At 36.8% G+C, this 25,736-nt stretch overlaps 1 protein-coding gene across 1 annotated transcript in view; it reads right to left on the bottom strand.

Annotated features, from left to right (window-relative positions):
- The window catches only part of XRN1 (5'-3' exoribonuclease 1), a 112,451-nt gene that overhangs the window by 4,487 nt on the left and 82,228 nt on the right, over nucleotides 1-25,736 (bottom strand). The window contains exons 31-40 of the mRNA XM_052650292.1: nucleotides 22,944-23,151; nucleotides 22,376-22,471; nucleotides 16,251-16,353; nucleotides 9,423-9,484; nucleotides 7,929-8,039; nucleotides 7,650-7,772; nucleotides 7,068-7,227; nucleotides 5,532-5,710; nucleotides 3,756-3,869; nucleotides 3,560-3,662 (exon numbers count right to left, since the gene is read on the bottom strand). Of these exons, the coding sequence (XP_052506252.1) occupies nucleotides 3,560-3,662; nucleotides 3,756-3,869; nucleotides 5,532-5,710; nucleotides 7,068-7,227; nucleotides 7,650-7,772; nucleotides 7,929-8,039; nucleotides 9,423-9,484; nucleotides 16,251-16,353; nucleotides 22,376-22,471; nucleotides 22,944-23,151 (1,259 nt within the window). The remainder of the gene's footprint in view (nucleotides 1-3,559; nucleotides 3,663-3,755; nucleotides 3,870-5,531; nucleotides 5,711-7,067; nucleotides 7,228-7,649; nucleotides 7,773-7,928; nucleotides 8,040-9,422; nucleotides 9,485-16,250; nucleotides 16,354-22,375; nucleotides 22,472-22,943; nucleotides 23,152-25,736) is intronic.

Raw genomic sequence — 25,736 nt, 5'->3', positions numbered from 1 at the left:
TTTTTCACTCTCTTCTTTCACTTTCATCAAGAGGATCTTTAGTTCTTCTTCACTTTCTGCCATAAGTGTGGTGTCATCTGAGTATCTGAGGTTATTGATACATCTCCTGGCAATTTTGATTCCAGTTTGTGCTTCATCGAGACCAGTGTTTCTCATGATGTTCTGCATATAAGTTAAATAAGCAGGGTGACAATATACAGCCTTGATGTACTCCTTTCTTGATTTGGAACCAGTCTGTTATTCCATGTCCAGTTCCTACTGTTGCTTCATGACCTGCATACAGATTTCTCAGGAGGAAGATCAGGTGGTGTGGTATTCCCATCTCTTTCAGAATTTTCCACAGTTTATTGTGATCTACACAATCAAAGGCTTTGGCACAGTCAATAAAACAGATGTTTTCTGGACTCTTGCTTTTTCGATGATCCAGTGGATGTTGGCAATTTCATCTCTGGTTCCTCTGCCTTTTCTAAAACCAGCTTGAACACATGGAGGTTCATGGTTCATGTACTGTTGAAGCCTGGCTGGGAGAATTTTGAGCATTACTTTGCTAGTGTGTGAAATGAGTGCAACTGTGCAGTAGTTGGAGCATTCTTTGGCATTGCCTTTCTTTGGGATTGGAATGAAAACTGACCTTTTCCAGTCCTGTGGCCACTGCTGAGTTTGAGTGCAGCCCTTTCACAGCATTATCTTTCAGGATCTGGAATAGCTCAACTGGAATTCCATCATCTCCACTAGCTTTGTTTGTAGTAATGCTTCCTAAGGCCCGCTTGGCTTCTCATTCCAGGATGTCTGGTTTTAGGTGAGTGATCATACCATCACGATTTTCTGGGTTGTGAAGATCTTTTTTGTACAGTTCTGTGTATTCTTGCCCCCTCTTCTTAGTATTTTCTGCTTCTGTTAGGTCCCTACCATTTCTGTCATTTACTGAGCCCATCTTTGCATGCAAAGTTCCCTTGGCATCTCTAATTTTCTTGAAGAGACCTCTAGTCTTTCCCATTCTATTGTTTTCCTCTACTTCTTTGCATTGATCACTGAGGAAGACTTTCTTATCTCTCCTGTTATTCTTTGGAACTGCATTCAGATGGGTATATCTTTCCTTTTCTCCTTTGCCTCTTCTTTTCATAGCTGTTTGTAAGGCCTTCTCAGACAACTGCTTTGCCTTTTTGCATTTCTTTTTTTTGGGATGGTCTTTATCACTGCCTCTTTCACAATGTCATGAACCTCTGTTCATGGTTCTTCAGCACTCTGTCTATCAGATCTAATCCCTTGAATCTATTTGTCACTTCCACTGTATAATCATAAGGGATTTGATTTAGGTCATACCTGAATGGTCTAGAGGTTTTCCCTACTTTCTTCAATTTAAGTCTGAATTTGGCAATAAGGAGTTCATGATCTGAGCCACAGTCAGCTCCCAGTCTTGTTTTTGCTGACCGTATAGAGCTTTTCCATCTTTGGCTGCAAAGAATATAATCAATCTGATTTTGGTATTGACCATTTGGTGATGTCCATGTGTAGAGTCTTCTCTTCTGTTGTTGGAAGAGGGTGTTTGCTATGACCAGTGTGTTCTCTTGGCAAAACTCTGTTAGCCTTTGCCCTGCTTCATTTTATACAACATGGCCAAACTTGCCTGTTACTCTAGGTACTTCTTGACTTCCTACTTTTGCATTCCAGTCCCCTATAATGAAAAGGACATCTTTTTTGGGTGTTAGTTCTAAAAGGTCTTGTAGGTCTTCATAGAGCCATTCAACTTCAGCTTCTTCAGCATTAACTGGTCAGGGCTTAGACTTAGATTACTGTGGAGATCATTCTGTCATTTTAGAGGCTGCATCCAAGTACTGCATTTCGGACTCTGTTGTTGACTATGATGGCTGCTCTATTTCTTCTAAAGGATTCTTGCCCACAGTAGTAGATAAAATGGTCATCTGAGTTAAATTCACCTATTCCAGTCCATTTTAGTTCGCTGATTCCTAAAATGTCAATGCTCACTCTTGCCATCTCCTGTTTGACCACTTCCAATTTGCCTTGATTCATGGACCTAACCTTCCAGGTTCCTAAGCAATATTGCCCTTAACAGCATTGGACTTTACTTCCATATCAGTCACATCCACAACTGAGTGTTGTTTTTGCTTTGTTTATTGTTTCTCTTTATTACTGGTATTCTAAATTCCAAGGCAATCTGTGTCTCTTTTCATTTAGTGCTAAGCATCTGGTGGCCCTTTCAGTTTACAGATGCATGTCCCTTGGTCAGAAGAAACTATTTCCTTGATAACTTTCCTCCTTCCCAGGATCTCTGGTCTCTTTTTCTGGAACTCAAATTAGATAGGTACTGGATCTACGGACAGTTCCTCTAAATCTTTCTTACTTTTTATTTTCCTCCTTTTATTTTGATCTTTTTCCTGAGAGTTCTGTGGCTTTGTTTTACCTATTGAATTTAAAAAATTTGGGTCAACAATTTTTGTTCCTAATTTTTTTTTTTGGTTGCAATACTGTTTCATTTCATAAGAATGCTAACCAAAGTTGTCTCTGAAGTTCTCTTCTTTCCAACACTATCTCCAGATCCCTTTCATTTATTTTTGTTTAGGCTCTTAATAGAGATTTTCCTAAAATGTTCAGTGGTTTCTCACAGTCTATTATTTCTTCATATTAAAGAGCAAGACATTAAAACTATGATTAGAAGCAGTGTCTGTGTTGGGAGGGTATAGGGCTAGATGACTTGAGAGCCTCAGCTTCTCTCTAGGATGACTGAATAGTGAGCCAGCCTTTTGGTTGGAACATCCTCCAAAAGTTGGTGGGTCTTTTGCTTGAAATTCAATGAATTTCTCAAAAAACCATCCTCCAACTTCCTATCTGGGCTAAGGCTTATTATAGCCTGGGAATAGGATGGGAAAAGGAACTTTATGTAACCTCAGTTTCCAGCCTAGTATCTCCTTCTCTATTCTGTACCTGGTGTCTCATATGTATGGAACCTTCTGGAGACCATACCTCCAGGCTTTTGCCTGTAGTTAACTGCTTGACTGTGTGGGGGAAGGCTCTGGGGAGGGGTCCTATCACTCTTGCTACAGATGTTGAACTGACCCCCTCTTTTCAGGCCATGCCTCTGATAGCTTCCGACACTTTCAAGTTCTGAATCTCTTGGGAACTGTGAGAGACAATCTGCTCATCTATCGGTTTGTATCCTCTTTTATTCACTCTTCAGTCTGAGCATAACCCTACTCTGTTGCATTGGTTTTTATTTCTCTTCTTTTCCCATCACAAACTGTTTTCAAATTCTAATGTGCTGATATTTCTTCTCTCATCTCTTTGTCTTTAAAGGTTCACTCTTAAAATAGTTTATTATTCAGTTTAATGGAGTCTGACAAAGAGAAGAGACAACCAGTTTAACACTCCCTGCATTTCTAGATGAATCTGCAGGCTGTGGTTTCAGGCTTACCCCTTACAACTCCTTACATTACTGAGATATTTAGATCATTTTTTCGTTTCCTCGAAGTGATGCTCCTTAAAAGAACTTTCTAAAAACAATAATTAAATGGTAAATATTTAGACAAGAAAGATACCTTACCAGTAGGCTGGGGAAAAACTGGAGGAATGGTTCCAGGTGGTACAGCTGGAGGATAACTTGGAAATATTGGTGGAGGCAAAGGGAAATTCACTCCTAAGGAGCCCTAGGGAAGTATTTAAAGTTGTAAAACAATGCATCAAAAACATCTAGAGGGATTACTTAAAGATTTAGTAAAGAATTCATGGACAGTTCTCACCAATTGTTGTATAGCAAAAAGTGCAGCTTTTTCCTTGGCTTCATTTTCAGAATGGCACTGTGGCCCATGTACCAGTAAACCGTTAGATAATTTTACCTGGCAAACTGTCATTGTCTAAAAAAAGAGAACAGGAATGTTTATGAAGTTATCTGTCCAGGAAATTGACCTCCTTCTAGAAAGCTTAAACAAGTAGAATAATTTCATCTAACATTCTGTAAAAAAAAATTTCAAGAATTCAAAGAAGGACTATAGCTTAAGTTTTCAGTTATGATGCAAAAACTTTAAAACTGTTGCCTTATCTTTCAGTGTTTACAAAGTTAAAATGATCTCTAAGCTAGTTGAAGGGTCAGGAATCCAATTGTAAATGAAAGTCAGCTAAACTTTCTTCTTTACATCTAGGATCAGGAAACTAGGTTTCCTATTTGTTTTTGTATGTAAGATTTTATTGGAGCACAGCCAAGTCCACTCTTTAATGTTTGCCTATACCTACTGTAACTGCAGAGGAAAGCAGTTGTGACAGAGCCCATATGGCCCACAAAGCCTGAAATATTTACTGTCTGGCTGTTTATAGTAAAAATTTGCTGACCCCTGCTTTCCACCATCCTTTAAATAGTAGACATTTTGCTAACATGAATTAACTGCCAAAATCGTAAAACTCCAAAGTTCTAACTGATTTTATATTTACATTTGAATGACAATTCTTTACTGCTTTTTTACAATACTTTTTTTCTTTGATAAAAGATTTTTAAGAAAACTGCTTTTTCAGAAAGTAGTCATATTTATGTAGTAGTATTACTAACTATAGAATTATTACTATTATTATTAATACTATGTTAGTATCATTATGCTAACTTAGTATTATTACCATTATTATTAATGGTTGTTTTAGGTAAGAATATACCAAGAGTTTGGACAAAGGATGAAACAGATTTCCTGTAGTGGTTCTACAGGTGTGGTATGGGGACCTCAGAGGTCCCTGAGACCCTTTCCAGAGCTTCAAACTATTTTTATAATAATAAGAAAATGTTATTTGCTCTTTTCACTCTCTCTTTCTCATAAGTATAGAGAGAACCAAACGTTCATTAATATAATTTCAAACTCTACAATTGCACTAACTTTAAAGAAAATACCATGTTTTAATGTTGTTATAAAAAAAATATCCACAATGATATGAAAAGGCTATTAAAATTTTCTTCCTTTTTTCCAACTATTCGTGTGAGGTCAGATTTTCTTCATGCGTTTCAACCAAAACCATGTATTACAAGAGATGGATAGTATGAAGCAGATATGAGAATCTAGCTTCTTCTATTAATCTAGAAGATGGAAAACACTTGCAAAAATGTAGGGCAATGACATTCTTCTCACTAAATTTTTTCAAAAAGTCATTTCTAATTAACAATTTAAATTTTTTCATTTTTAATTTGGTAAATATGGATATAATACAAGTAAACAAAAGTTCTTTGGGGTTCTCAAAAAAAAAAGATGGGTAGTTTCTGAGACCAAACAGTTTGCAGCTGGTGTACAGCTGCACTGTACACCAAGACCCCTAGCCCTATCATCATTTTGAAGAATCCTGCGAGGCGACCTGCTGCCCAAGTTCCTGTCAGTGGTTATGCATAAATGGAAAAGCCAGAGGGAGAAGTATTCATCTATGCTTCTCATAAAATAAAAAATACCAGCTCCACTATATTATTTCCAGCCAAAGATTTTTAGTTGATTTGTTTAACATCAGTGATCAATGACTTATGGAAACAGAAGAACAGTAGTATACCATACCTGTGGTGTTCTCAGAAAGGAGAAATCTGGTTGTGGCATTCCAACAAGGGAACAAATTCGAGAAAGTTCAGTTACTGGTGTGGACACAGGAGGAATCTGGCCGGCAGGCCAGCACACACTGTCCACAGACTGAACATTATGGTACTCACTAGCACTGTGAGGCTTGTTCATATAAGATGCTACAAAAAAAGAGAAAGATCACTGAGTAGAGTTCCTTGTGTTAAAATTCTTAAGTTTTGAGGCTTCAGCTTTGGTTTTCTCAAAATCCACCTTACTTTCTGAGCCACATGGATCAACGTTTTTGCTCTAAAATAGTGCTTCTTGAATGTTTTTTCTGAAATCAAACCTTCCAAGTGCCTTTATATAGAATATGATTTTAAAAATTCTGGAAGATCACATTCTTTATAATCAAGAAACTCACCAACAGAACAAAAGCACACCCTAGTGGAGAATGAATCTAAACCTCTAACTATTATAGATTAAAAAATAAGTGGCTTGCCCAAAGTCATACATTAGTTCTGTTACATGGACTGGGTTCTGAGCTCTTCATTCTAAGGTATATAATACTTTTTATTATACTGAAATATAGTAAAAGTTACTTGTTTTTGACAGTGGGATCATACTTAGCTGATACTGTTTTAAAATTTTATTTTGCTCTATTTCAAGAATACATCTGTCACTATGATATATATTGTTTCCTGAGAGTTATTGAAATTTTAATTATTTATCCTGATACTCAGTAGAAATGAAGCTAGGCTCTGATATTGTTCCAGATTTTGATCCTTAATAAATTCAAATTGGCTTATTTCAAAATGTTTTTTACCTGAGAAACTTTTATCCCCACCTACCATTATTCCTGGTGGACTTTTGAAGATAATTACCGAGATGAATATTAAGTATAGTGGACACAGAAGTAGGGGCAATGATTGACATCTAGTGAAGTCCAGCTGTGTGCCCCATGTTATGCTGTAGGCTTCACAGATTTATGGTAAGTGCCACTTTCCGATGTGTGCCTCCATTAATTATTTTTAATTGATTTTCCAGCTTCTTCTTTTTTATGTGAGTCAAGTTATTTTAACATAATACTAATACCAATTATTGGCACCTAGGATGTGTTAGACACAGTGCTAACTGTTTTATATATGTCATATAATTATTGCAACAGACATCTGCAATGTTATTTCATAGATAAAAGAAAAGTTAAATAATATATTTAAATTACATAATAATTTTTAAATTATTGAGAAAAAGCTAAAATGTAAAAACTTTTCTAGGTTTGGAATCTACAGAATGAGTGCTATAGTATAATTTAAGTAGTTACAAGAAGATAATTAGAGATCTACTGGTTACAGTTATTTAATACATTGTTATATAATGACATAAGCATAAGAAAACATACTCTTATTACCCTTCATTATACTTAAAAAAATAAAAGTAGTTTTATCTTTAAAAAGTACAAGATTAAAAAACCAAATGAACTGAATTTTTGAAGTTGCCTATTAGCTTAATTTCTTATTAAGTACTTAGCTTACTTACTCAATTTCTTATTTTGTTTAGGTTGTGAGGAAGATCCATATTCATCTCTTCTACTAGAGGAAACAGTGACTTCATTACCAAACTGTTTCATTTCATTCTTATGGTCCATACTGTCAGAGCTGTCAATTTTTAGAATTTCTTTAAGCATCCGAGTTCCCTTCTGCTTTGAAAATGATTAGTGTGGAGATAGTGGGGGTAGAGAGAAAAGTTAAACATAGAGTTACAAAGCTTACTGATCCTCCTTTTAATAAGTTCTATTGTTAAAAATTAAGACAATAACTACATTCAGATAAAGAATAAGGAAAATCAATAGAGTTGAAAAAAAATCCACATTTCCTGGCAAAGAAATAATAATTATCATTCCTGCTTAATTTCTGACCAAACAGTCTGGGAACAATGTTTGAAAAACAAGGGAGCTATGGTGGCTAAATTGCCCAGGACAGCCTGGTTTTCCTCACAGGATGACAATAATATGCATCACATCAGTCTATGTAAGAGAAGGTGTCTTAGCTGTTGCACAGGGTACGTATGGCCAACAATAATGAAATTACCATATTGTACAAGCTCCTACAAAATACGAACCATAGCAAATGACTGTGGTGACAAATGTTCTTCACTTGGAGGCTCTTCATGATGAGATGACTGTATTTCATTTTCTTTGGAGATATTCAAGGATGCTAAGAAGTTCTCAATTCCAGGATTAGGCTAAAAGAATAAATATTTTATGACTGAAGTTTTGAAAGTACAAGGACCTGAAAATCACTAAGAGTTTTATGTACAAAAACAATCATTTAATTTTCACTCACTCGTCTTTCCAAGTGTTAAAGTGTGGGAAGATAAACTGAATGAATGGTCTTTTACCTTATCAACAGCACTTGGATAACCAGTCACAACCTTTTGATTTTCTGAGACTTCTGAACTTCCATTTCTCTTCAGTAGCTTAAAATTACATTTGGCAGGGCCTCCAAATGCCTATAAAAGAGTAAGAATGGGTTTTTGTGCAAATAAAATAATAGTTACTACTTAACAGTATTCTAAATAAATCACTGCAAACTTTTTGGAGTGTTATTTTTTCTTTTATATCGTAAGAAAAAAGGGGGGGCCCATAAACTTGATGAGGGGAAAAATTACATCTTTACCTTCATTAATTTCTAAATAAGATTTATCATTCCCTTCAATTATGAATGTAGGCAATAAACTATTAATATAATGGTGGTGATTCTAATGGCATTTCAATATAATTGGTTTTCTTTCAAATCTTATTTATTTTATTTTAGCATTAATACTATTATTCTCAGAAAGAGTCCATACACTTCACCAAAGAGGCCCACAGCACTATAGAGTTTATGAACTCCTTTTCTAGAAGAAAGGAAATTATAGCATAAGAATTTCAGAAGGAGAGGGCTTTGAAAGTCATGTAATTCAACCCTTTATTGGTATCTGAAAATTAATGGGTTCCATTACTGAGAACCTGTTATGTGCCAAGATATCTGCTAAGATATCTTTTATAAATATATTATAGCTTATAAGAGATCTAACTTTTTAAAAAACTTTGTTATAAAACATAATATGCATATAAAATGCACACATGCGAAGTATACATGTATATTTTTAGATTTAAACTTTTTTTATTATAAAATGTATATAGACTCTTTATCAGTCAGCAGAAACTCTTAAAACATGAATGATCTCAGTTTCTCTTATTAACCTAACTCCACAGAATTAACTGTTAACTTTTCCATGTTGGTCTATATACTTTCATTGACTTTCACTATATACAAACGTGCATGCATGGTTAGTCGCTCAGTCATGTCCAACTCTTTGTGATCCCATGGAGAGCAGCTGTTATTTCCAAATAGTTTATACATAAAATGTACACACACTCATATAAATAGGCATGTTTGTATGTATTTGTATAGGGCTTTCCTGGTAGCTTAGCTGGTAAAGAATTCCCATGGAGAGAGGAGCCTGGAGGGCTACAGTTCATAGGGTGGCAAAGAGTTGGACAAGAGTGAGGGACTAAGCACTAGCACCAGACTATATATAATGAATGAGAGGGACAAGTGATATATTTTAGTCTCCATTTTAAAGATGAAGAAATTGAGGCGTGAGACGTGCAGTGACTTGCTCAAGGCCACTGAGCCATTAAACAGGAGAACCAGAATGTATCTCTAATTCCAAGTCTTGGACTCTAGTTGTGCAGCCTCCCATCCAAGGGACTGACAGGCTCAGCAACCCTCTTGCCACACACATTATGAATCTGGTCGAAAGGGCTGCAAATTTAAGGCAGATGCCCCAGAGCCACCAATTCCAATAAAAAGTGGGCTACTAGAAATTTGATTTTAAGAAGCTTACCTGCCTATTTGACATTTTTTGTGACCGACTCTCAGTTTTAGGACTCTTACACTCTTCTTTAACTAGACACAAGAAAATAGAAATTCTGTTAAATGAAATTTGTTGCATACCTATTAAATTTACCAAATATTTACCACAGCAAGGCACTGTGCTAAAGAATTCACTGAATTCCACGGAGGGAGACAAAGGCCCTGCTTTTGAGGAACTTGTAATCTAGATGAGGGGGAGAAAAGATACAGGCAACAACAAAAGAAAAAGAAAGGTGGCATTTAATTGAGTCTTGCAGAACAGCAAGTTTCCAAAGGGCAGAATAGGGGGCTAAGTATTCCCACAAAGAAAATAATAAGAGAAAAGACAAATAATAGGAATAGCAGAAAGCAAGGAATATTTGTGGCACTCTAAATAGACAAGTTCTGCTGGAGGCTAAGAAGTATAATGCAGCTTAGTTGAACTAGAGGAGCAGGCTGTAGCCATAATCTGCCAAGGACTGAAGACTATGGAATTACACCGGAGGTAATGGGCATAATCACAGAAAAGTTTTGATCAGGTAGGAATCTGATCAGAATTGTTCTTTAAGAAAATTAAAAGATAGCAGTGGCTTATTATATACAAGGAGTTAGAGACCAATGAGGAAGCTATGTTAGTATTCTTGTTAAGGGGAAATTAGGAGAACAGAAAGAAAATGAAAAAGGATAGATGAGAAGAGGAAGGAGGGAAGGGAAAAATGAAGGAGGAAAGAAAAGAAGGAAGAAAGAAAAAAGGAGGAAGAAAGAGAGGGACACAAGAGCAAAGAGAGGATGAGGAAAGAAGTAGAAGGAAGGGATGGAAGGGAGGGAGGGGATGGAATGAGAGAAAAGGGAAGGAAGGCACAAAGATGGGAAGGGAAGGGAAGATGGAGAACAGAGAGGGTAAAAGAAGAGAAGAAGGCAAGGAAGAATTCTTGCAAAAAAGGAGGAAAATTGAAAGTAATATGACATGCTTCAACATTAAACCTTTGTTGAGACACAGAAGAAAACTAATTGGAATTCCACATAATGTAAATGGCTTACAAACTTCTTACAAAGAATAACTTGAAGAAAAATCACAAACATTTTAATTAACTATGAAATATTGAAGCTTTATTTATCAGATTTATGGGGACATGAATCTATATTTAACTTAAAATGTAAAAGAAACAAAAATAACATATAGATATTGGTGCAAAACAAAAACAAAAATCTGAACCAAAGTTATAAAACAAGAAAAGTTTTTCCAAAATAGTTTTTAGAAAAACATTTTATAAAGACTATTCTTAAAGTATAGGAAATATATAAATACATAAAATACAATGTGCATATAAAATATAATCAATTAGACTCAGGACTCGGCACTTGGTATTTCCTCTACTGGAAAGCTCTCCAGCAAGCTGATTCCATTTCCCTTTCATTTGGGTCTCTACTCAAATGTGTCCTTGGAGAGGTATTACTTGACTGCCTTATTTAAAACAGCATCTGCATCACTCAATCTTCTTACTCTGCTTTATTTTTCATCATAGATTTATCATTACTACAGATTATGGAGTTTACTCTTTGCCTATTATTAGTCTCAACCTTAGAATATAAAGTCCATTAGGTCAGAAAACTTGTGTGACTTATCCCCAGCACCTAAAACAATACCTTGCACATAATACAGCTGAATAAATAAATAAATGAATAACAAAAGAGTCATATTTTGAACATGAAGAGCAATTTGATACAGTTTGGGAATACTGTGATCAAGAGAAGAGAAAAAGTAACTGTAAGATGAAGATTCTCATCTGCGTATCTGTATTCCCTACTGTGCCTAAAACACAGTGGACTACTGAAACAGATGAAGAGAGTCAAAATATATAAAATACGTTAGAGAATATTAACAATAAAATACTTGCACATATTCTTAACAAAAATCTGTAATATAATTTGAATTTATCTATTTATTTTTAATTTTTTGGCCATGCCTTGCAGCATGTAAGATCTTAGGTTCCCCAACCAAAGACTATACTTGTGCCCCTGCAGAGGAACCATGACGTCTTAACCACTGGACTGCCAGGGAAGTCCCTGGAGTAATGTAATAGGCAAGTGTTTATATACACAAAAAGGTAACTGGATTACTCTAAATAAAATTTATCTCAAAATGTGGTTAGTAAGGCGACATCAGCAAAAATACTGAAGGACCTCTACAAATTCTTTCCTCCATAAAAGCAACAAGAAAACGAATATAAATTACCAGAATCCTAATTTTCAGAATGATGGAAATTAATCAAAGACTTGCAACAATCTGGGATGTATTTCTTCAAGAAAAAGGACTGAATCTTAGTAAAAACAGTGAGTTTTGTGACATTTTAACTTGCCCTGCTCAGTTCCATCCCTTACTCTCCAGTTCCACAAAGTCTTGGAAAAAAAAAAAAAAAAACAGGTAGTATTTTTTGGTGAAAATCCATAGCCTGGCTGCTACTTGAGATTAGAATGAGGCTAGAGCTCTTTCAAAGTGTTATTCCAACATTCTACGAGCCCAGTATTACCATGATACCAAAATTAAAGACATCACAAGAAAATTACAAGTGTCCTTAATAATACAGATGCAAAGATCCTCAACAAAATACCAGTGAATAGAATCTTGTAGTGTATAACGAGGATGATACACCAAGATCTAGTGGGATTTATCCCAGGTATGCAAGGTTGGTTCAACATATGAAAAACAATCAATGAAAAAAAACACGTCGAATGCATAAAAGACAGAATCCATGTGATCATCTCAAAAGTCAAAGAAATAGCATGTGACAAAAACTAATATCCCTCCTAGGTTAAAAAAAAAAATCAACAATCTAGGAATACAAAGAAACTTCTTCACCTAATGAAGGGGAGCTACCAAAACCTCACAGTTAACATTATATTTAATGATGAAAGACTGAAAGGTGACCCTCAAGATCAAGACAAGGATGTGTACCCTCACCACTTCTATTTATAAACTGGTGGTTTTAGCCACAACAATTAGGCAAGAAAAATAAACAGAAGGCACCCAGACTGTATAGGAAGAAATAAAACTACATTTGCAGAAGCCACAAAAAAATAGGGCTAATAAATAAATTCAACACGGTGGAGGAATACAAGATCAATATACAAAAGTCAGTTTTATTTCTATAAATAGTAATGAACAATATGCTCCCCAAATTAAGGAAACAGCTCCACTGACAACTGTAATAGAATAAAATACTTATTAATAAATTTAACAAAAAATTCAAGACTTATACGCTGAATACTATAAGACATCATTGAAAGAAATAGAAAGGCTTATTGAAGATGACAATACTACCCAAAGTGGTCTATAGATTCAGTATAATCCCTATAAAAATTCCAGCTGCCATATTTGCAGAAATAGACAAGCTGATACTAAAATTTATATGGAAATGGAAGAGACCAGAACTTGACAAATAATCTTGAAAAACAAAGTTGGAGGATTCAAATTTCCTAATTTCAAAACTGGTAACAAAACTATGGTAATGAAGATGATGTGTTGCGCACAAAAAGATGGAATACAGATCAGTGAAATGCAATTAGAGACTAGAAATAAACCTATGCATCTATGGTCAACTGATTTCTGACAAGGGTGCCAAGACAATTCAATGCAGTGCAAAGAAAATTCAATGAGCAAAGAACAGTCTTTTAATAAACAGTCCTGGGACAACTACGTGTCTATATGCAAAAGAGTGAATATGGACTCATACCATATATGTACTTATTCAAAAATGGAAAAAAGACCTAAATGTTACAGCTAAAACTGTAATGCTCTTAGAAGAAAACACAGGTGTAAATTTTTGTGACCTTTCTTAGATGATACCTAAAGCACAAGCAACTAAAGAAAAATCAGAAATAGATAAATTGGATTTGGTCAAAATTTAAAACTTTTGTGCTTCAAGGACACTGTAAGAAAATTAAAAGACAACCATATAGTATATAGAACATAAGAAGTACTTCATAGGATATGGAATATTAAAAGTACTCTTACAACTCAAGAATGAAAAGATAACCTAATTTTTAAAATTTTATTTCCAAGCAATGTATTTTTAACTTGGATGCAAACAAACAAACAAAAAAAGAGAGAGAGAGAATCCCCTGGGGACCAAAACTGTAAATCAAGGTAGGATTAGCTGATTTGTCCCTCTGGGCAGTGTTCCTGACCCAGTTTGATTTAAACTTTGGGTATTTGGCTCTTTGACTTTGCAGGTGAAGAACTGAAGGCTAGTAAGGGGTGTGGCATTTCACATGGACACGACTTCTTAGGGGCGTGGTTTCCTAGGGGAGGTGACCTGAGGCTTTGAACTCAACTGCCACAGTATGTGAAAGTGCAAGGTCACGGTTCTTATGTTCTCATACTAGTCCTCCCATTACTGTTATTACTACTATTGCTGCTGCTGCTGCTGTCATTAATAAAAGCACTGAGTTTTCCTGATGGAACCCAGAACCCAGTGGCTGTTCCGAGGAGTCAATAAGGACAGCTCAGCTGATTCAGTCTTTTCTGGGTACTAACACCCTTAAGCATGACCACTGTCCACTGAGGACGATGCTGTTGTTCCATCTTCCAGAAGAGAAGCCTGAGGCCCAGCATGGAGGAGCCCGGGCTTGGCCAGGATTTTTGAAAACCCAGGGGTACAAGGAGGGGGCAGGCTGCATCCCAATACACTCCTGCTCCTACCAGAATTCAGGGTGGAATGGTCACAGGTCACCAAGGCTTGGCCACTGACACAGCTACTCCCTTGCTGGGCCTGCCACTGCTGGGGGCTGGGTACCAGGAGGAGCGGGGTACAGGCTGGCATACTTTCCCAGCTGGGTGTGTGCCTGACTGGGGTGCACGCTCCTTTCAGGGTACCCACAATTGCCTCCGGCCTACACCTTCCGGCCTGAGAGACACATAAGCCGTTACCCCTCAATCTTCCTCCAGACCCTGACAACCAAAAATCCACTCTTTATCTCTGTGGATTTTCTTGTTCTGGACGTTTCGTAGAAATGGAATCACACATTCTACGGCCTTCTGTGTCTGGCTTTTCTCATCTGCATTGTATCTGGGGGCTCATCTGTTCTGCAGGGTGTGTTACCGCCAAAGTTTGAATTTGTACTGCCTGCCCTGTGTCCCTGGGACCCCAGCAGCATAGCACCTTCCCAAAGCCTAGGATCTGGAGAGGCACCCCACCATACCCCTGGCATGGAGTGTGGTGTTGCACATACACCCTGGGCCCAGTGGATACTCGCACACCTGGCCCTCTAACCTCTGCCCAGAACCCTTTGTCCTTCCCTTTCTGCAAGCTAACACTCACACACCCTCTTGGCCTCATCTCACCTGCCTCCTCCTCAGGGAAGACCTCCACACAGGCATGGACCCCTGAAAGCTTGTCTCTTGGCTCCGTCCACTTTCCCTACCTCGCCCCTATCTTGTAGGGTTTGGAAAGACACTTCATCCTGCCACCCTCTGTGCCTTATCTGTCTCCTGGGTTAGGCTGCAGATTCAAGTGGGCTGGGTGTGTGTGTTAGTCACTCGGTCATGTCCAACTCTATGCGATCCCATGGACTATAGCCTGCCAGGCTTCTCTGTCCATGGAATTCTCCAGGCAAGAATACTGGAGTGGGTTGCCATTTCCCCCTCCAGTGAAGAGAACCTAATTTTAAAATGAGCAAAGGATTTGAACGTTTCTCTACAGAAGATAAACAGCCGATAAGCACATGAAAACATGTTCAGCACTATTAGTTATTAATGAATTAGAAATGAAAACCACAAGGAGACTCCACTTTACATTTACTAGGATGACTATAACAAAAAAGTTGGATAACAACACTCCATAACAAGTGTTGTGGAAGATGTGAAGAAATTGGACCGTCATATATTGCTGGTGAGAATGTAAAATGGTATAGCCATTTTGGATACAGTGTGGTAGTTCCACAAAAAGTTAGGCATAGAGTTAACTCGGTTAACTCAGTAAATGAACAAAAGACTCAGTTATTCCTTTACTTCATATATACTCAAGAGACCTATAACCATATGTTCACACAAAAGTGAAGTCACTCAGTCGTGTCCGACTCTTTGCGACCCCATGGACTGTAGCCTACCAGGCTCCTCCAACCATGGGATTTTCCAGGCAAGAGTACTGGAGTGGGTTGCCATTTCCTTCTCCAGAGGATCTTCCCGACCCAGGGATCGAACCTGGGTCTCCTGCATTGTAGGCAGACGCTTTACCATCTGTGCCACCAGGGTTTTCACACAAAAACTTATGCATAAATATCCACAGTAGCATTACATAACACAAAAGTCCAAATGACCCAAATATCCATCAATGGGAGGATGGATAAACAAAACGTTGTATTCATATAACAGAAAATTGTTCAGTCCTAAAAAGGAATGAAGTACTGATATATGCTACAACATGGATGAATCTTGAAAAGATTATGCCGAGTGAGTGGAGTCGGTCTCCAAGATCACATATTTTATGTTTCTATTTACAGGAAATGTCCAGAACAGGTCAATCCACAGAGGCAGAAGTAAGTTAGCAGTTGCCAGGGATAGGGGAATGACTAATAGTAAGTACAGACTAATGAGTATGACTACTAATAAGCATGATATTTCTTTTTGGGGTGATGAAAATGTTCTAAATTTAGATACTAGCATTGGTTGTACAACTTTGTGAAAACACTAAAAAAACACTGATTGAACTATAAAAGAATGAATTTTATGATATATGAATTATAACAATAAAGCTGTTAATTTATAAAAATAAAAGGAAGCACTTAGCACCACATGTATATTTTCTAACTCATAACTTACATTTTCTGTGAGGCTCATGTTTTCTCTGCTTAACGCTGTTGTCATTAAAGCCAGTTTTATGATGTTGAGTTACTTGACTTATTTCTTGAGGTAGAACTGCACCCTGCAAGTTAAAATTCTTATAAATGATTTAAATAAACTCTTAATATTAAAACCACTTCTCTTCTTCAATGCTTAATAGTTACTTTATTTTTTTTGTAAAAATTATAGACTTCACTAGAAAAAGATTTAAGGAATTCAGAAAAGTAAAGAGAATTTAAGAAAACCATTCAAATTCTACCACCCTTGATATAACTATTACTGACATTATGATCATCACTCCAGATGCTTCTCTATGCACTAGATAGTAAGGTACATAGAAAACATCACTTTACAAAAATGCTTTCAACAGAAGGAATTAAGTTTAATTTTGTCTGAAGTTAATACAGAAACTAAACATTAAATTTTAGTTGACTATTTCTTCACAACAGAAATATCAGCCTCCAAAGATCTTTCTAAATTTGCTTCAAAGTAACCCTATCTCTAGAGTATGTGAGATGGGAAATGAGTAGGTATTAAGAGAGAACTGGACATGTTCAAGGTAAAGGATGAATACTATTCTCTTGACTTAATTACTTTAAATATTTCCATTAATGAATTTTAAAAATTTATTATTCCTGCCCCTATGTTATAAAAGTTGAGGATATTAGTCATTCCACATCACTTCCTCCAGCACCTGATCTTTATTAATTAATATTTATGTTGTCAAGGTATCCAAGTGCTCGAAGACTACTACCAGATAGCAAGACTGATTGTAAAGCTACTGTAACTGAGACAGCACCTGAATGGACAAAATTAGCAAAATGACATATGAGTAAGTTTCATATAAAGATCATATCTGATCTTTTTGCTTTCTGATAGGGAGAAGAGGCGTGAAGGCAAAAAGAGACAGATAACTTGCCATAGCTGAAGTGGGAGGCAGAAGCAGAGTAGAGGGTGGAGATGTTCAATATAAATTAATCTTTCTATAGTGATTAATTTTGCTTCTGGTGGACCCTATTTATTTTCTTCTGAGCACAGATGAATAAACACTGGGTATGAGCAAAGGCATCTCATGTTCTAGTTGGCAGTGGACATGCTCCAAAACAGTTGTGATATGCACCAAAGTGTGAAGAAAGGTCTAGTGAACTCACATGCACAGGAACATCTAGGGTTCTTTGGTCTTTAAGACTAAAGAAAAGGGCCAAGAGATTTCCATTTGCACAGCACAATGGCTGGTGGGGATTTGGGCTAAAGCAGTTCATTTCAGGGGATTCTGATGCTAAACAGGGAATCAAAACATCAGGATCAATAGGTTGGTATGAACAAATATTGTGTGTCTATTATGTGCCAGGTGTAATAAGATGTACTTTGCATCCATTCGCTTAACATCATTATAATAATGCTACAATCATAAAAATGCTATGGTGTATTCAGATTCCACATTACAGATGACAGAACTGAGGCTCAAAATGATAATGGTTACAGGATTAAACAACAGGAGAGCTGACATCTGAGCCCTAACTCTAAAACCCATGTTCACAGTATGATTTCAGAGAAAAAGTGCCATAACTTTAATAAGAAAGAAAATATTCCACTTTCAAGTATAGTTTTTTGAATTATTCTGTTTGATGTCTACATGTCTATTTATGTTAGTTGTATTGTTATATTCTGCCAATAAAGACTTGAATGTTTCTTAAAAGACTTTTAAAAAAAGCAGTTTTATCAACAGGTTCACAATAATACTGAGAGGAAGGTGACAAAGATTCCCCTATTCCCCCCACCCCCACCTCCATATATGCATAGCCTTCCCCATTATTATCATCTCCCACTGGAGTAGTACATTTGTGACAACTGATGAACCTACACTGACACATAACTGCTACTTAAAGTCCATATTTTACATTGGTTCCACTCTCGTTGTTATATATTCTGTGGGTTTGGACAAATGTGTAATGACCTATATCTACCATTATATAGAATATATTCATTGCTCCAAAAATCTGTGCTCCACCTATTATCTCTCCCTTTCCCAATAATCCTGGCGACCACTGATATTTTTACTGTCTCTATGGTTTTGCTTTTCCCAGAAGCTTGAATACCTTAAAAAAAATCATGTTGAGCTCTCTAGAATTTGCTTATTAGATGAATACCAGACTGCTTATTAATGCTTCATGGATATAAGGGTTGTATGTGGTAGCTCATAATTCTTAGAATATACAGGAGAAAAAACATGGGAGTGTTCAGCTGATATGAATAATGAAATAGCACCTTAATAACACGAGATGCATACAGAAGATTCTATGGAAATACAAAATATCAAGTGTTGAGTTCCATCTAAAGGAAATTGGTGGTAATATGCCAGCAGACCTTTTGGCAGTGAGAGAGGAAAGAGAAGGAAAGAACAATGCAAACATATAACCTGAAATGGAAATTATCTGTTTATGGGAGAGGGAAAGTAAGGAGATCAATTTGATTGGAAGAGAGCATTTTACCAAATAGTTGGACATACTTTATATAAGAACTGTGCAGGGTTGGATTATAGAAGGCCTAGATATTAGTTTGAGTTGAGGCTGAACTCCAGTAGTTTTAAACAGGGAGCCCTATACATTCTAGAATATTTGAATAACACTGTTTTAGGGTTTGAAAAGACCTCAGAGTTCCTCTAAGTCCAATGCCTTAATTTTATACCTGAGGCCAAAGAAGCCCAGGGAAATTAGATTTGTGCAACTTGAGGCACAAAACCTGATTTCCTAATTCTGAGGCTAATATCAGATTTATCTTCACTATACTGCCTCAGGGTATAAAGTGAGTTCAAAACCAGGAGTCTTGGACTTCCCTACAGGCATAGTGGATAGGAACCTGCCTGTCAACATAGAGGTCACAGGCTCAATCCCTGGTCTGGGGAAGATTTCACATGCTGTGGAGCAACTAAGCCCATGTGCCACAACTGAGCCTGAGAAGCCACAGCAATGAGAAGCCCACACCCCACAACTAGAGAATAGCCCCCGTTCACTACAACTAGAGAAAGCCCATGCAGAAGGACGAAGACCCAACACAGCCAAAAAATAAATAAAATTATTTAAAAAAACCCATGAGTTCTTATTAATTAGATACTTGGCTCAATTATGTCATGGGGCCAACACACGTGAAAAGATCTTTAGGAAAGATTATGTAGGTAGTACTACGTAAGAAGGGCTAGAAAGACAACAAACAGGAAGCACAGATAGGAGGTTTATCTAGGGCTAGGGGCAAAATTAAAGGTCCCCGTTGTAAAAACTGAGAAGGGGCAAAAGGATTTGGGATCTCAATGAAAAAAATATTAGAAAGAAGCAAAAACTTTTAACTTCATCCTTTTCGGATTATATGCCCGGGTAAATGGTTACGCTGGAAATAAGGATAGAAGAGATTTTAGGTGAGGTCAATTGTGAGATATCTTGAAGTTGAGGTGATGGTGTAGCATCCATCTATACCTGTCTTCTAGAAGGTGGAGATACTGGGTTGATCTTGATTGAAAGGCTGGAATCAGAGACAGACCGAGTGGTAATTAGCAGAGAAGTAAGAGTCACCGTTAAGCAATGAGGCAACAGGGAAAACACATCTGTTGTGTTTCAGTCCCCAGTGAAAGGTTGAAAGCACAGAGGTTAACAAAGAACTTGAACACAAGGGGAAAGGAAAGAGGAGATTCAGGGTAACGTTTTCTCTTAGAGCAGAACTCCTTGTCAAAATTACCTATATTTGCTTCCTTCAATTTCTCTCTTCCTCTTCTCTCTTAAACCCACTCTTATCAGTATTTCACACCTATCATTCAATTGAAACTGCTCTGGTCAAGGTTCCCAATGGCCTTCATGTGTTAAATTCTGTATGTAGTCAATTCTCAGCTTTCATCTTAACTGATCCATCTACAGCCATTTGACACAGTCGATTACTCTATTCTAACATCTGTTCTTCACTTGGCATGTAGAAACCACCCTTCCCTGGTTTCCCTCCTGTCTTGTGGGCCATTCCTTCTCAGTCTTCTTTTTAGTCTCTCCAACTCTTGAAGGATGGAATGCTCTAAGGTTAAGTTACTGAACCCTTTTTCTATCTATATCCAAGAAAGTGGACAGAGATAACATATATATATAGGGTATATTTAAATATGTATATATTCACATATATTCACATCTGTACATACATACACACAAAACATAAAATGACTTCCAAATTTCAAATTTATCTCTCCAGCCTGGACAACATTTATGACCTTCAGACTCAAATGTCCAACTCTACATCTCCACTCAGATCCCTTCTTAATGTTTAACATACATCTCAAACTTACCAAAACTGAACTCCTGATCTTCTCCCACAGATCTACCAGACCTGCAATCTTTCCCATCTCGGTTAACAGCCCATCTATCATTTTAGTTACTCAGACCTGAAGAGTTATATTCTTTAATACATTATTTCTCTTTTACCCCATATCCATCTCATCATCAGCTGGAAATCCCTTCCAATATGTTAAGAATTTGACTACTTCTCACAGGGTCCTACTATCCTGATCCAAGTCAATATCAACTCAATCTTGATGATTTCAGTAGTTTCTGAACTAACCTGTTTCCACCTTGGTTCCTCTATTTTCTATTCTCAAGGTAACAGGCAGAGTGATAGAATTAAAATACAAGTCAAATCATGTCACTCTGCTGTGCAAAACCCTCTACTGATTCCTTGTCTCACTGAGTAAAAGCCAATGTCCTTATAATGATCCAGAAAGACCTACTAGTATCTATCTGTTAACTCTCTAAGTACATTTCCTATAACTCACCGTACTGATTCAGACAAATGGTCTGCTTCCTTGTGTACATCAGAGACCACCACTCCCAACAGAAACTTTGACTTCGTCTGGAATACTCTCTCCTCAGATATTTGTATATCCTATTCTTCATTTCATTCAAATCTTTGCCCAAATATTACTGGAACATTCCATTTAAAAAATTACAAAACCTTGCCTGCCCTCTCCACTAAATTTCCTATCCTGCTTCCCTACAATTTTTCTCAAACTTATATTATCATCTAAAACCATTTATTTTCTTTTGTCTTATTTATTATCCTTTTCTCCCTACAATACTAATTGTATGCGAGTCCGGAATTTTGTTTTGTTTACAGCTATATTCTTGGTGCACAGAACAATGCCTGGCACATGGCAGGCATTGAATGAATGTGTTGAATGAATGAAAGAATGATTTAAAAAAGCACTCCTGAAGAATGAGTGGTTAGCAGTATTAAACAGAGGAACAAAGGGTTTAAAAATCTGGATATGGGTTACATTTATGTAGAAAGCATTGATGAATATCTAAGGGAAAACTTAAAATATAGCATATTGGCAGAGGTGACTTATGCACTGTCACTCTCACCTTTTTTTTTTAATTTTAGATTTTTCCCTCCATTTTATTATTTTAAAATTGAAGTATAGCTGACTTAAAATGTTGCTGTCACTCTCATTTATTTTAATTTCACCATCATTGCCTTTGCTATTTTCCCTTCTCTAGCACTGATAATGTTACCATTACTGGAGGTATCAGAATAAATTAGGCTCTCATGGTGGAGGCCACTGGTTTATGAACTTGAGAGGACATTCCTTTTTGACTGAAGCTGAGAAGAGGGTAACTAGCAAAAAATGTAATAGGAATTTGTTCCTTTTCATCTTCCTTTGTTTGGTGCCTGAGTCTACTCTTTTAGCAAAATTTCTTTCCTCTTCTTATTCTTGATCAAGGATTTGCTCATTCATATTTAAGACAACTAACTGCCAGCATAAAGCTATACATTCAAGTAGAAGTGAATGAGTTAATGCATACCATTAAAGCCTTTATTAAATTTAAAATATAGTTATTATGATTTGTAAACAACTAGAAAAAAATCCAAAACTGATTTAAAATAAAAACTTTCTATAGTCTTACTCATTGGTCCAAAAACATACGTGGCTGAAGAGAACTATGAAAATTTAAGATCAGAAGTGTTATTTCTCTTTTATGAGATTTCAGAAGAAAAACTAATCACTGCATACCTAAAAGAGAAATATAAAATAAATTAAAAAAAAATGAAATGTCCATTAAGCAAGGTATACTAACCTTCTCTTGTAGCAGTGGCTGAAAGTGTTGAACCTTTCCAGATCCCTGTAAGGACTGCCAAATGTTACAAAATTCATCATCATCTCTAGCAGGTACCTGGGGAAGTAAAAAAAAAACTTCTTAAGGAAAACTGAAACATAAATATGCACCAAAAAACCCAGTAGTTACCTACAAGATTTGAGAGGAGTTTTGCTTGTTTCCTTTTTTATCATCTACTTTCCTGTTTCCTAATTAGTCTATACCTGTTATTTGGATTTAAAAGTCTGGTTAAAATTTTAGACCATGTAATTAAATCAAGTTAAGTATCTCACATAAAACAATTCAAGTTTTGCCCTCAGGGAGATGAAATAAAGGAAATCACACGAGTTATATGGTGGGCATTTGAAAACCACTTTGGATAAACATGATATAGTCCCCTCCTTTTTACCTTTCAAATTAATGTCATTTCGTAGGGGATAACATAGATCATTTGGGTGATATAATTCAAAATATAACAGTTAATCCATGAAGTAAATGTATAAAGAGAAAACAGTTATTTTCAAGCTCGTTATTTAAATAAAAATCTTACTTGAGTAGGAACAAAAAGCGATTGAGCGGAATGGTTCAGGCCTCCCAAATGCCCAGATGAAACTGATGAATTTGAGCTATAGTGATTCACAGCTGGCTGTGGTTTCACAATGGCTGTCAACTTCTGATTTCCAGTTTCAGAGCGACTCCCATGAGAAAGGTTCACCAAGGCACTTGTTGGCAGTCGATAACCTCTACCAGGTGAGCACCTAAAAGTAAAAAGTTGTATCAGGCTAACAGGGAACTAAAACTAAATGTGCTAGGGAGAAGAATCAAATAATTTTGGGTGGACTGTTCATAATTTGATTCATAAAGATTATTATTTTCAATTAATTAATTGATTTATGGCTGCACCAGGTCTTAGTTGCTGCGTGAAGGCTTTTGCTAGTTCTGGCAAGCAGGGGCTACCCTTTAGTTGGGCGGTGGCTTCTCAGTGCTGTGCAGCTCTAGAGTATGGGCTCAGTAGTTGTGGTGCAAAGGCTTAGGCTACTGATGCAATAGGAGAAATGTTAGCTTTGATCACTTCCATTTCCTGATCAATTGTTGAGTTCAGCTCTTTTTATCCTCATCTTCCCATCTTAAAGTTCTAGACCTTGGAAGGCTAAGAGACAAGCATTTGTGATTTCTTCCTTCTTGGTCATGATAAAAGTGTTTAGATATTAAAATAAGCCCTCTGTGGTCAAAAGCTTTCAACTCTGTCACTTCTCTAGAATGTACTATTCTTATATTCTGAGATCATGGGGAAGTAGAATTCTTTCATAAGAAATCTTTGTAAGATTTCCAGAAAGTATTTTTGTGAGAACTATATACTATAAGATTCTGCATTATGAAATGAATATACAGCAGGCAGGCAATCTTTTATATAACTCTCAATCAATCAAAAAAGAAGTTAATCTTAAAAACATATTTCAAAATTATTTGGCTAGGGTTATTGGTAACCAAATGAAAATCAAAATCAGATATGGGATCCAGACTCTGCTGTTGCATTTAAAGGCACAGACAATGTCTCTGGGAAACAGGCACATTCAAGTTGCAAAACAATAACAACATTCTGAAGGTGATCACTTGCTGTAAGGACTGAAGATTGTGATTTTATGTAAAGAGATTAAAGAGTAATTCGCTTTTAATTACCACTAATCAAAACAGGAAAGAAACTAAACAAACTTCAGTTCAGTTTTCCAGATGGTGTTTAGAAAAGAAAGGAAAACTGGAAATGATTTCATTTAATCTTCACAATCATCTAGTGAAGTGTACATCTTCATTATGGATGAGGATATTGAGGGTCAGAATGCCTCTAACTAACCTACCCAAGGAAACACCAAAGCCAAGTGAGAGAGGTCATAATTCTAATATTCCATGGAACCTTCATTCTAATGATCCTTTTTTCTGTCACTTTAAACTTTCTATTAATGGTCACCCAAAATAGACTTGAGGAGGTCTCCGCCATGGTAAGCTAAAAACAAATAACACAACCTTCTTGCTTTAAACCTCCTAGTTCAGTTCAATAGCTGTCGTGTCCGACTCTTTGTGACTTCATGGACTGCAGCACGCCAGGCCTCCCTTCCATCACCAACTCCTGGAGTTTATTCAAACTCAAGTCCATTGAGTCAGTGCTGTCATCCAACCATCTCATCCTCCATCCAACCATCTCGTCCCTTTCTCCTCCCACCTTCAATCTTTCCCAGCATCAGAGTCTTTTCAAATGAGTCAGCTTTTTGGTATCATGTGGCCAAAGTATTGGAGTTTCAGCTTCAACACCAGTTCTTCCAATGAATATTCGGGACTGATTTCCTTTAGGATGGACTGGTTGGATCTCCTTGTAGTCCAACGGACTCTCAAGAGTCTTCTCCAACACCACAGTTCAAAGGCATCAATTCTTTGGCCCTTAGCTTTCTTTATAGTCCAACTCTCACATCCAAACATAACCACTGGAAAAACCACAGCTTTGACTAGACGGACCTTTGTTGGCAAAGTAACGTCTCTTCTTTTTAATATGCTGTCTGGGTTGGTAATAACTTTTCTTCCAAAGAGTAAGCGTCTTTTAATTTCATGGCTGCAATCACCATCTGCAGTGATTTTGGAGCCCAGAAAAATAGTCTCTCACTGTTTCCCCATCTATTTGCATGAAGGGATGGGACCAAATGCCATGATCTTAGTTTTCTGAATGTTGAGCTTTAACCTAACTTTTTCACTTTCCTCCTTCACTTTCATTAAGAAGCTCTTTAGTTCTTCTTCGCTTTCTGCCATAAGTGTGGTGTCATCTGAGTATCTGAGGTTATTGATATTTCTTCCAGCAATCTGGATTCCAGCTTGTGCTTCATCCAGACTGGCATTTCTCATAATGTACTCTTCATATAAGTTAAATAAGCAGTATGACAATATACAGCCTTGTTCTACTTCTTTCCCGATTTGGAACCAGTCTATTCCATGTCTGGTTCTAACTGTGGCTTCCTGACCTGCATATAGGTTTCTCAAGAGGCAGGTCAGGTGGTCCGGGATTCCCATCTCTTTCAGAATTTTCCATAGTTTTTTGTGATCCATACAGTCAAAGGCTTTGGCATAATCAATAAAGCAGAAATAGATGTTTTTCTGGAATTCTCTTGCTTTTTCGATGATCCAGCAGATGTTGGCAATTTGATCTCTGTCCTTTGCCTTTTCTGAAACCAGCTTGATCATCTGGAAGTTCACAATTCATGTACTGTTGAAGCCTGGCTTGGAGAACTTTGAGCATTACTTTGCTAGCATGTGAGATGAGTGCAATTGTGTGGAGGTTTGACAATTCTTTGGCATTGCC

The sequence above is a fragment of the Budorcas taxicolor genome, chromosome 1, assembly GCF_023091745.1.
Source record: "Budorcas taxicolor isolate Tak-1 chromosome 1, Takin1.1, whole genome shotgun sequence".
Lineage (NCBI taxonomy): Eukaryota > Metazoa > Chordata > Mammalia > Artiodactyla > Bovidae > Budorcas > Budorcas taxicolor.
The sequence above is the reverse complement of the archived record's forward strand: the minus strand, read 5'-3'. Positions and strand labels throughout refer to the sequence as shown.